Source organism: Fulmarus glacialis, unplaced genomic scaffold, assembly GCF_000690835.1.
Source record: "Fulmarus glacialis isolate BGI_N327 unplaced genomic scaffold, ASM69083v1 scaffold12158, whole genome shotgun sequence".
NCBI classification, from domain to species: Eukaryota; Metazoa; Chordata; class Aves; order Procellariiformes; family Procellariidae; genus Fulmarus; species Fulmarus glacialis.
In genome coordinates, this window is record NW_009229013.1 from 55,023 (window position 1) to 67,375 (window position 12,353).

At 35.1% G+C, this 12,353-nt stretch overlaps 1 protein-coding gene across 1 annotated transcript in view; it reads right to left on the bottom strand.

Annotated features, from left to right (window-relative positions):
* Nucleotides 1–12,353, bottom strand: part of DNAH8 (dynein, axonemal, heavy chain 8) — a gene marked incomplete at its 5' end in the record, with an annotated part of 59,509 nt that overhangs the window by 43,826 nt on the left and 3,330 nt on the right. The window contains 8 exons of the mRNA XM_009583698.1: nt 892–995; nt 4,988–5,106; nt 5,498–5,724; nt 6,302–6,466; nt 6,934–7,087; nt 7,409–7,539; nt 9,238–9,360; nt 9,701–9,893. Coding sequence (XP_009581993.1) covers nt 892–995; nt 4,988–5,106; nt 5,498–5,724; nt 6,302–6,466; nt 6,934–7,087; nt 7,409–7,539; nt 9,238–9,360; nt 9,701–9,893 — 1,216 coding nt within the window. The remainder of the gene's footprint in view (nt 1–891; nt 996–4,987; nt 5,107–5,497; nt 5,725–6,301; nt 6,467–6,933; nt 7,088–7,408; nt 7,540–9,237; nt 9,361–9,700; nt 9,894–12,353) is intronic.

The following is a 12,353-nucleotide window of genomic DNA, read 5'->3' on the forward strand; positions in this document are numbered from 1 at the left end:
TATGTAGTTTAAAGAAAAATCTGTTCTTTTATTATTTGTCCATACGTCTTCTACTTCTGATGACTCATAAGTAGTGCCCTATTGAAAAAGTTGACAACTAACAGGCTGTGAATGATTGCCAGAGAGCTATTTCAAAATGTATATCAAATATAAATAGTAAACAAAGTGAAATCTACCAGCATATCTTTCATACTCCTGAAATGTGAGAAGTGTGATTTCATCCCTTTCTGTCATAATTTTCTCTCTTATGAGATAAAAGGCCTTGAAGAATGCAGGCAGTTCCTGCCAACACTGGCCAAAAGTTTAATCTCCAGTGGATACTAAATATGCACCATCATAGCATATCTTTCAGAAAACAGAATGCCTATATTAATACATTCCCTAACATACTTTTCCAGAGAGTCATTTTGAAAACTAGATTTCTACCAGACCACCAACCTCATAAACACATGGACACCTCGTTAATGTAAAAGACAAAATATGAAACTGAACTGTGATGAACTTTTTTCTAAGCAATTTTGAAATACTAAAGTCCTGTTATCATCTGTTAACTTCTTATCTGCAAATAAGTGCGCATATAACCCCAAATCTAATAAACATCAGATCAAGCACACAAAAAACCATGAAACAAAAAATGAAACCTGATGCTTATAGGAATGGGTAAGAAGAACAAGGAAGGCACTCAACCTCTGTTGCAGTCAAAGTGCCTCACTTTCAGAACCAAATGCTGAATCAACATGCTACAGAGAGAGGAGTGAAACCTCATTTTAGACCATGATGCACATTTTTTGGCTTGTACAAATTGTGAGCAAATTCTGCAAGAGCACTTTACCCCACTATGTATCCTGGTGCTATCCACTGCCTTTTGCTATTTAACACTCAAGTACTTACTTTATCTGCCTTAATCGATGCCAAAGCCAGTTCCTTCTCCTTAATGGCCAACTCCTCAGAGAGTTTAGCAACAGATTCACTGGCCTCCATCAGCTTAGACAGACCTATTAAGTAAAAGATAAAATTCAGAAAAATGAAAACTATTTTTTTCTTAGTTAGATAATAGATAATAGATAATAGCTCTAGATCCCAAATGCCTTGTACCTTGTGTTCTCATTTAAATTTGTGTAAAGGAGAGAAAGTGCCTGTAAGCAGTCATACTATCATGATTGTGCTTACTATTCATTTTCATGGATATAAATAATTTTACAAGGTGCAAAATGATTATAAACAAGCTTGATTCTTCAAAAGATAAATCCATACTTCTCAGTTTTAGTTTGTAATTGCTGTAAACAGTACCTGAAAGTGTATAGCTGGGATATTACCTTTAATAAAATATATCCTTATGCTCATTATATAAACTTAAAAAAAAGAAAAAAAAAAAGGGGAGGGGGGTATGTCAAGCATATGTTGTGCCATAAAGTCACAGGACAATCAGAAAATCAGACTGATACTGCGTTTTTATCATTGCATGAGGAAATGACATAAATATTAAGATCCATAACTGCCTTCCAATAGGGAGTTCTTTCTAGAAAGAAGTGGGAAGAAGTGGAGTCACCAGAAGTAGACCCAAAGGTCACAGCAAGATTACGACCTCCAGCTCCTGCATATTGAGTTTACCCTCTTTTGTCCCTGGTGACAGAGAGTGCAGAAAAGCACACAAAAGCATCTGCACCCACCTGGCTTAGGGCCAGTCCCATCATAGCTCTTATATGTGCTGAACAACCATCCATAAAGGCCGTTCAACCTTACACTAACAGTTGCCCAGAAAGAGATGAGTTTGCTCCCTCTGTAAGTCTTCCCCATGCATTCATGCATTCTTTTTTTCTATCCTCTCTTGCTCATAGATTTGAGCACAGATTTTTGGCTATTCCTGAGCTCCACATTGCATGCTGAAGCCTCTCTAGCCTCTCCTCTCTTCTTCATTATTGAATCTTAAAATCTTACAACTTGCCTGGAAGCATTCCCCTTATCTCCCTCTCTCCCTAAGAGCTAGAGTCAGAGCACCCTTGCAGTTATACTTTTGATGTACGATGTTTCTCTGTGATGTCTCTCCACTTTTCTGTTACCACATTTCACACAGACAAGCATTCTCTCCTAGCACATTTCTTGTTCTTGTGACACAGCTGCCTCATGATCAGGCTACTGCCATTCTACTGGCTTTTTATTATTACTCGCCAAAATACAGGTTATTTTGCCACTCTCAACAATAAAGTTCAAAGATATATTAACTAAAACATGTTTTAGAATGTTACCTTTTCCCAGACATATGCAACTTCCTAAAATACTATGAGGGACAGAGGTACATACACACTAACATTCTACCCCCACCTCCCAGTCTTCTGACAGCAATTTCCAAAATGGTTACTACTTCACTTCACTGTAAAAAAAAGTTCTGAAAGAGAAGCTATGAAAGGGAAAGTTATACCCTTTGCTGCATTAGCTTTCCCTGCTACAATCTTAGAGTGAGAATAAAGAAAGATGGACAAAGAATGGCAATATGCAGAACAAGAAGAATCGAAGAATTTCTGTTATAAACAAGAAACCTTTACAGCTTCTTTACGTCCCCTGCATACTTCTAATCACAAGAAACATTACAACAGTAGCATGCCAGCAGATAATTCTTTTTTAGTGCTTGTAGTCATAAACGAATGACTGATTTAGACATCAGAAACAGGAATAGTATTTTTCAGAGGGATATGTAGAACTCCATGTAAGAACCTTACTGATATCAGCTACAACTTATCTAAAGTAAGTTAAAAAGTCAGCATATATTTTGAACCTATAGAGAGAATCAAAGTAATCTTTATCTCTTGTCAATGTATTTTGTAACTTGTCTGAATGATGACTGGAAAAAAGTAGTGAATATAGAAAGATTACAAAAATCTTTATTAAGATACTAAGCCACAGTACTCTTACTACCTCAAGGATGTAATTTCTATCACTTTTAATCAGCAGAAGATCTAGCAACAAGTTGCTCAAATGGATGACATGCCCACTTTGTCAAAGCTAAACTGAGGTCTTCTTGTAGAACCACAGTACTATATCAAAAGACATTATCTACACATGTGATGCTCTACCAAGGATTCCTCAGATCTATTCTGAGAGAAGACACAAGATGTTAAGCATACAGAAATAATTGTAATTGTCATTGGATCTCAGTTTTTTCCTCATCTGACTTAAAGATTTTTCACCTAAAGTGACAAAGCAGAAAACAGATTACTTCTAGCTTTCAAAATGCATTGCTCGTATAGATACCGCAGTGCTGACAAGCACACTTTCAGTGTGCTCGAGCCAGGGACTTTTCTAGAAATCAGTACTGATCGAGGTATTTCTTAAGTTTTGCTGCTTTACAAGCATCTGGAATTGGCCCAGATGTCATTACATACAGGGAAAAAATTTCAATAAAGAGATGAAAAGAGTGACATTATCTCAGCTGAATTTAATAACATAAAATTTAAATCCCATATCAGGATAATCTCCTAACAAACTGAAACAACTTTCAAGGCTAATCTTTTTATCCTTCTAAATCTTTTTGACATTAAGTGATGAAAGACTAAGGATTAAAGGATGGATGTGTGAGATAGTAGCTAAATAATTGATAAAAAACTGTTTGAGAAAGTTCCTTAGGATGCAGTAAACACTGGAGCACATTTGGAGTCAGAGATGACCAGTATTTTTGTTGTTTGTAATACATCTTTTCTACGCAAGTGAAACTATTTAGAATATTTTCTAACTGGCATGAGTATTGCCCATAAGCTGACAGACATGATTTTCTGAGCATCAATGATATAAAGATGCTGCAGTAGAAGATGTACAGGTACATGGTCATTTTGTTTTGAAGACCACGTAAGGAATTAGCGATAATATCATGTCAGAGGCTAGGAAAATCTACATGTGAAATTTTCTTGACAGTGCTGAAGCTACTTAGGTTACTTCTTTTAAATTATTTTTGAAAATAGAAGGACTGGAAAAAGAATACCAAAAAAACCCCACCCTCAGAAATCTTCAAGGCTCTTAGACTTTATCCTCATCTCAAGCAGAACTAACGGTAAGTTCCGATTTCTAGAACTGGCAACAAATTCATACAGGGAAATTTGCATAACTTGAAAATATTCACTTACTCCTCTAAAGTCCACTCTAATTCAGCAAACAGTTTGTGAATAAAATAAGTATCTACACGTTCTTTTTCTATTCTTTTCTTCATGTGAAATGTACCAGTTGCATTGTTAATCATTGTCTAAATGCTACATCCTTTTACCTTTGTATGAAAAATCTTATCATGTAGAATTCTCTATTCTCTTAGATTGATATACAGCATCTTTTCCCATAAAGACCAAGTTTTCTAAGCTGTTCAGTTGCCTTTGTAGATTTACAAAAGCATGTCTAGATGCAAACCGGAGAAAACTGGAAATGTATTCTGAACCCATTAAGTACTAATCTAATACCAAAAATTAGGTCATTTCAAACAGATATCCAAAATTAGAAGAACATTTCAATCATACTTTTCTGTATTTCAGACCCCTAGTTGTAAGATGACCACAAGTAACAGCTACTTATTCTACAGCAGAAATCTGAAATAAATCAACTGTGAAGCGCTCAGATTGTATAGTGAGAATTTCCATAGACAAATCCAGAAGTAAATTAATAACTGTGTTTAGAGCTACCTCTCTCTACACTAGTAAATCAGATGCTCTCTCTGGCCATTTTCAGGTTCTACTTGCTACTACAAATGCTAAATTGGAAATATTAAAGTTTAATAGAATGCTGAGATGAATGATCAAGCTGGCAGCTTCTTTGAGGCTTTTTTGTAAGAGAATCATTGTGAATTGGTGATAGCTGGAGTGCTTGGAAATGGTCCTCATATGTTACCAGTTTTGAACTGTGATCCAGCAGAACTGATTTTAAGTGATCACTGAATAACCAGGCTAATATTAAAAACACAGATTATTTGAGACCATACATGGAAATATATTTTTATCCCTATTTAGCTTACCAATTTGCATACGTTCAGCTTGTTCATTAATACTCTCTAACTTTTCAGTATAAATTTCTTTGTAGCCATTGATGAAAGAGAGATAGGATTTAGGTGTTACGTAAGATCTTCTTCGATACCTAAAACATAGTATATTGGCAACATCAACTTAGTATATATTTTTTTATATGTACAGCCATTTGATTACTTCCAGTGAAACAGAAGATTATATAAATCAAGTCTTTAATTCAGTCAAAATCAAATTTCTTCATAATGCAAACTATTATTTCCAATTACATTCTCTTTATCCACATAAGCAATGTTAAAGATTGTTGAATAGTGGGAATGAAGATAATGAATTTGCAACATAATAGCAATTACTTTTCATGGCCTTTGCATATATTGGTATAGCAGATTTATTTTTGTATTAGCCTTAAAAGACACTTATTGATTCATATAACACTGAGTTAAAAAAACACTATCAGTAGCAACACTTTTGGAATTAATTATTGCATTTGTATAAAATATTACCTTTGGAAATAATTCTCACAGCTTTCTGAAACTATATCATGAAAGAGACCCATGGTTTCCACAACTTGTGTTTTAACTGATGCAGAGCAGACCATATTAAATTCTGAAAGAAAATAACTGGCTACAGCTACAAGAGCCTCCTTGGGCCATCGACTGAACCAATCCATGGTGCACCCTGATATGAGACCAGGAAATTTCAAAGAACGTGCACGGAACTTCTCACCAACCTAAAGAGAGTTACACTGTTAGTTTAAGATATGATACTTAATTAGGTAGATCAAAATGTTTAATTCACATAAACAACTAAATAGTCTAATTTTTTATGATAATTTTCTGCTTAGGACACCCTGCACAGTTTTTTCTTTTATGTAAGTATTTTGCTAAATTTCCAACATTCAACATTTTAAGAAATTTGAAGAAATAAGTTTGTGACAAGTATGTTTCTTAATATTTTAAAACTTCAATTAACTTACTTTAATGTCCACTAAATTCTTGTTTTCAAGTAACAAGCAAAAATTTCACAAAGATACATTCATTGACTTGTATTAGGAAAGAACATGCCAGAAGAAAAAAATAAAAATTACTATAACATGTAAGGAATGATTTAATTTTTAAGTATTTTGTTTTAAGTTCTGACAATTGTGCGATTACTTTTACTATCTCAGCAATTATAACCAGACTTCAGTAATCTTTTTATGCGTCTTTAAATCTCCTTAAAAATATAAAGCTTGAACAATCCTGTCATACCTTATAGGATAGTTTGCTAGTGGAAGTAAGGAAGACAGATATGAAGAAAAAACTTACTGGAGAAAAGCAGAGGACAACATGCAAGTTCTTCTTTGCCCGAGTTAAAAAATATTCATAAAGATTATCAAAGGTAGGAGGACACCGAGGCATCTCTTTTTTCATCACAGATATTAATCCTTGGGTGATTTCATCCAATTCATCCCGAGCAAATAAATTAGATATCTTTTTATAAAATTAAAATTCGTAAGAAAATAAATTGCATGGATGTAATTATTATAGAGTTTACAAATATTTGTCTGTTTACATCTGTATCTCTCTCGCTGCATATATATTGTTTAGACAGATTAAAAAACAAACCTGTCCCTGATTTAGACTTCATGTAACTCTATTAAAAACTAGGAAGTCTAACTCAGGAAGAGTACAGATCTTGACTGGCCAGTGAATACTCATCTAATAAAGGCTACTGAAATACCCATCACAGCTCCTCATCTTTTCCTAGCTTTCACTGAAATAGAGATAAAGGAACTCCATACCGAGAGCACTCCTTATTTTAAAAGTTGAGATATTTTAGAATTAATCATTATTGATTCTACAATTTATTACCAAATTAAATAGAAATAAACTAGTGGGAATAAATTCTGCAGTTTCCTGCTTCTAAAGTACATTGCCTGTCATGTTGAGACTCTTACCTCGCCTGAAGACAGCAGATTATTAACATATTCCAAAAAAGACTCCTCTTTTATTTCATTATCAGTGAAAATAAAAGTGATGCCTTGTCCTTCTACTCCAGCTGTTCTATACAACAATTTTAAATCATCTGTCAGATTGCTTACATTATAGGATCTAGGAGGAATAAGAAACATTACCTGTTAATTCAAAACAACTGAGAATACTGCTATTTTCAGATTATAGTGTTTTGTAAATGATAGTGCAAACATCCTTTGTAAACACACATATTTTAGTTCAGGAATAGCTAACACATGGTCCAGCTTTTTCAGCTCAAACTTAATCCAATGTTGTATACAAACCAGATCAGAATTCATTGTTTTCCACATTTTTAAATGGTGACAAAATGAAAAAAAAAAAACATAAGGTTATGACTGTGCAAAGAGAAAGCAATAGCAATAGCATAAATTGGATTTACATATTTCTTGCATTTCTTACCTGGTTAAAGTGATCTGAAATATTTTATAGCCAGCAATAAAGGAGGCCAACCTTGAAAGACTTTGTTTTCCAGAACCACCAACTCCAACAAGTAATGCATTTCCATATGCTGTCCGAATTATCCGGGAAATCTATATAGGAAAAAATGGAAGAAAAGCTCATAAAAAAATTTAAATTAAAATATTAACTAGCAAAACTAAAAATCTGTTATACTCTACACTTCATTTACTAGAGCACAATGTAAAGATTATTAAAAGGATACTTGCAGAAAATTTTTCTTCTCAAAAGAACACTTGTACATTCTTTAGGAATTTTGTGTAGCTAATGAAAAAGCTGCACGTAAGAATATAGGATGGTTATAAATAGTTACACATAGGATTTAAATACATAAAGGGAGCCATTTTGAGCTCCATTTTATGTTGAAGGTATGATCCTGAATGTGTTTAAAAATATCAATAAAAAAACTCTAGCTAGAAGAATAAGCATAATACATTCGTAATTTTAAGAGTGTGAAAGACTTGGACACATTTAAACTGTCATTTAGTGTTATCTTCTAGTTTATCTACCTTCAACATTTCCTTTAACATGGTTTTCTTAACAAATCTCCCAGATACAAAAGCTGGATTACAAATTTACTATGTTACTGCTTTTTCACGTCATGTATACACATCACATCTTCCTTGGCTTTATTATATGTTAGTGCACTATTACTTTTAAGATGCTACAGTTTGCTTTGCTCCTCATGTAAATCACGTACAAAATGCAAAAGATTGGCATCTACATCAAGCCTTCCAATTCCATTCATTTTTTCCCTCAAAAAAATTTTGGTTTTATGCACAGTTCCCTTTGAGCCTATCCAGATAACTATATTAAAATAGAAGCCTAAATGTGAAATTATGAGGGTGACTAAACTTACTGTCACCATAGTGACAGCAGGGCTCCTTTCTACTACATAACTGCATATCCCGGATATTCTGGTTAAAACTTGCAATGGAAATGGAGTATCAGAGACTTCAAGGTCTTCTGAAATTCACCTAGCATCACATGAACTGTATTTAAAAATAAAATTGTTTTCTTCTGTTTAAATGCAAAGCAAACAAAATCATTTACTTCACTTGAGGTCAACTAGAGAAGAACTAAACATCTCCTCCTGTTTTGGTTTCACTGTGGCTTCTATGTGTCTTTCAGTAAACAGATCATCAAGTTAAAGTAATTCCTGAGATAATTAACACAACTTCTTAAACCTGAGGCACAGCACTTCCAAAAAATCTCAGGCTTAGCCTTTTTTTTTCCCTTGTGAATTGGATTCTGACTTCAGATTAATTCTTTCCTTCTATCTTCCTTTTTGAATAGGGGTTCAACTGATTGTAAACTGAGACTTTCCTTTACCCTACACACTGATTCTACAGCAGCCCTGATTTATGTTTCTTTTCATGTCTCTCATCCAATCAGATTCTACCTCACATTGTTTTGGTCACTTGTCAGGTACCTTTGAAGTGTTCTCTGAATTCTTGATGATTAAAAATCATTCTATATACAAAATATAAATGTGCCTCTTTATGACCTCACCTTTCCTATTGAGGAAAATCTTCATACCTCTGAATACACAGAAGCTTAAACAAATATATAAAATACGGTATTTATTACAAAACATGCAAACAGGTAAAGTAACTAGCTCTTTTCTAGTTCTTGAAAATGATGAGGCAAAGACGGCAAGCAAGTTTGGGGATATGAGTAGCTTTTCAGAATGTGCCCTCTAAGCATAGCTTGCCCAAATCAGGAACACTGTTGCAACAGTTAAAATAATAAAAAATTAACAAACCCCAAACCTTAATAAGATGTGTCATTGCATCCTTAAAAAACACCAAATCAAGAAATGATCCTCTAATACATTCATTGTATTGTCTCTGATACATTTGTAATTTTTCACAAAGAAATTCAAAGCTTGGAATCTGGGGGGGAAAAAAAAAAATCAGTAATAATACTAGCATGACCCTTCAGAATTTAAAACCGCACTGATATTTTTACACAAACTTGAGTTCATGTATTGGCCACACGTAATGAGATTATCTTGTTAATTCACTGTAGTAAACGTAGTTGTGTTTAAGCAGAAATTTTCTGCTAACGGTGGGGAAAAAAGGTTACTAACCAGAAAAATCTAGATATATCTTCACAAAAAATGTGATAGGTATTCAACAAAACTTTCTGTATGATGCGAGTTCAGCAATATAACATACTTAATAATTAAAGGAAAACTTCAGTGCCTAGTATTTTAGGTGTAAAATTAAATACCTCCTCATAAACTTTTGGTGGTTCAAACACAAAATCTTCTGGTTCATCACCAGTTGGTTCAGGCATCTCCCGTAAAAAATCTACAAAATATGGTTCAGCTTGAAGAACTTCTGTTAAGCCTGTATCCACATTTTCCTCAATTGCTTTCGTAATAGTTTTATCAAACCAGGCTGTATCTTCAGGAGTAATAAATCTAAAAATCATAGATTAGTACAATTTTTAAAAACTGATTTCTAGTTATATAGGGAGAAAAACCGATAATTAAGTACTAAAAAAAAACCTTGTAACATTTCAAAGAAAAATACGTATTAGGCAATACATATTAGACAACAGTCACAGAAATGGATTAGGCCATATTCACAGAAATGAAATGCTTCCATACTCTAAAGTATAATAGACAATCACATAAAACATAAAACACAGAAATAACTTGACTTTCCAGCTTTCACCTAGAACTAGGCAATGACAGACCATTTAATTTCTCAGACGAAAAAGGATGAAAAAGGTTGAATGATTTCCCAAATAACCATGGCTAAGTGACCCTTATCATCTTTCAACCCACAGCAGAAGAGCATAATTTATGTTATTATAGTACTGCCTATGAAACTGCAATGAGATAAGGAATAGTGAAAGGAAGAGAGTATATGTCACTACAACCTAACTTGATTCTCAATCCCTCTTACACCAAAATCCATAATTAACAGAGGGGGATATACACTGGGGGTGGCGAGGAGTAATACAGATTGAAATAAAACAAAGTCTGGAAACACAAATACTAGTGACTACATTTCATTGTTTAAACAACTGTATCTGCTTCCATTGATAGGTTCAAGATGGTTTTAATACAGACCAGGATCTTTGACTACTGTGATTATCTGTGGCTGTGATTATCTGAGAAACAATCAAGAATGATACTGAGTAGTAACTAGTAAACATAAAAGGCAAGAACCACCTCGACCCCAGAAAAAGGGAATGCCAACTGTGAATGTCAAACTACAGAAAAAGAATTTTCACCTTTACTCCTTTTTCTTTTAAGTGATACAACTGAGAGGACAATATGACGAATATGAAAGCTGTACACAGTGCTCTGAGTCTCAAATAAGACAAAGAATACTAAAGAACTGTGGTATAGAGACAGCCTAGATATACATTATATACCTCATTATTGTTAGAGGTTCTTAGTGATGACATTATAATACTAACCACTATGGAATCTAAAAGCAGCATGGAAGAAGAGACTGCATGAGTACACTCTCTCTCTCCCTCCCACTCTCTAATATATAACATATCTGTACAAATACATATCTTCCATGTATTTTTAAATTGCCCCCAACAAAATTAAAAAAAAGAACATTTCAGTAAATGTCAGTGATATTGCTCCTAACTTTAAAGCAGAAAATAATACACTCAAAGCTATATGACACTTTTGCATCAGTGAATATGATCCTAACTTCAAATTCAAATTAAACATTTTCCCCCCTTTTATATTGTCTTGGTTTAACCCCAGCTGGCCACTGAGCACCACACAGCCGCTCGCTCACTCCCCCCAGATGGGATGGGGGAGAGAATCAGAAGGGTAAAAGTGATAAAAAAAGTGAGAAAAAGACAGTTTAATAGGTAAAGCAAAAGCTGCACATGCAAGCAAAGCAAACCAAGGAATTCATTCACCACTTCCCATCGGCAGGCAGGTGTTCAGCCATCCCCAGGAAAGCAGGGCTCCATCACGCGTAACGGTTACTTGGGAAGACAAACGCCATCACTCCGAACGTCCCCCCCTCCTTCTTCTTCGCCCAGCCTTATATGCTGAGCATAACGTCATATGGCATGGAATAGCCCATTGGCCAGGTGAGCCAGCCGTCCCGGCCATCCTCCCTCCCAGCCCCCTGCGCACAGGAAAATGAAAAGTCCTTGGCTACTGTAAACACTACTTAGCAACAACTAAAACATCAGTGTGTTATCAACATTATTCTCATACTACATCCAAAACACAGCACTATACCAGTTAATAGGAAGAAAATCAACTCCATCCCAGCTGAAATCAGGACAGTATCCACCCCTTATTCCATACCATTTACATCATGCTCAGGTCCCACACTATCCAATACATTCTCATTACCCACCATCCCCCTTCCCATCCTTTGATCTAATACACAGATATCATTCCCTTAGTCTATGGACCACCCCTGTAAAATGTCTGTAAAATGTCCATAAATGTTCACAAAATGTCTACTGAGGTCATTTAGTCCATGACTTTGGGCTCCATCCGTTATGGTGGTCACTCAGGACAGGAGACGTGTTGTGTTGCGTGGAGTTACTGGCCACCAAAGCCGGCTCAGGTCAGGTCACTGCTGCACTTGCACTGCTTCTTGTAGGGCTTGTCCTCCACTGGTTCAGGTGGTTCCTGCTATAGTAATTCCTACAACATGCCACTCAAATCCCGGGTTACAACAATTTAACGGTATTTCATTACAATCTCCACCCCTCATCCCTTTGGACCAAACCATCGGGTTTAACACTGCAATGAACTCCTCCCCTGGCCTCTGCTCCGGCTTGGACTTATCCACAGACTGCAGTCTCTTAGGGGTGTACCTCCTCCAAGTGGAGCCTTATCTATGAGCAACAGTCTCTCCAGGGGTATAGCTGCTGAGGCATA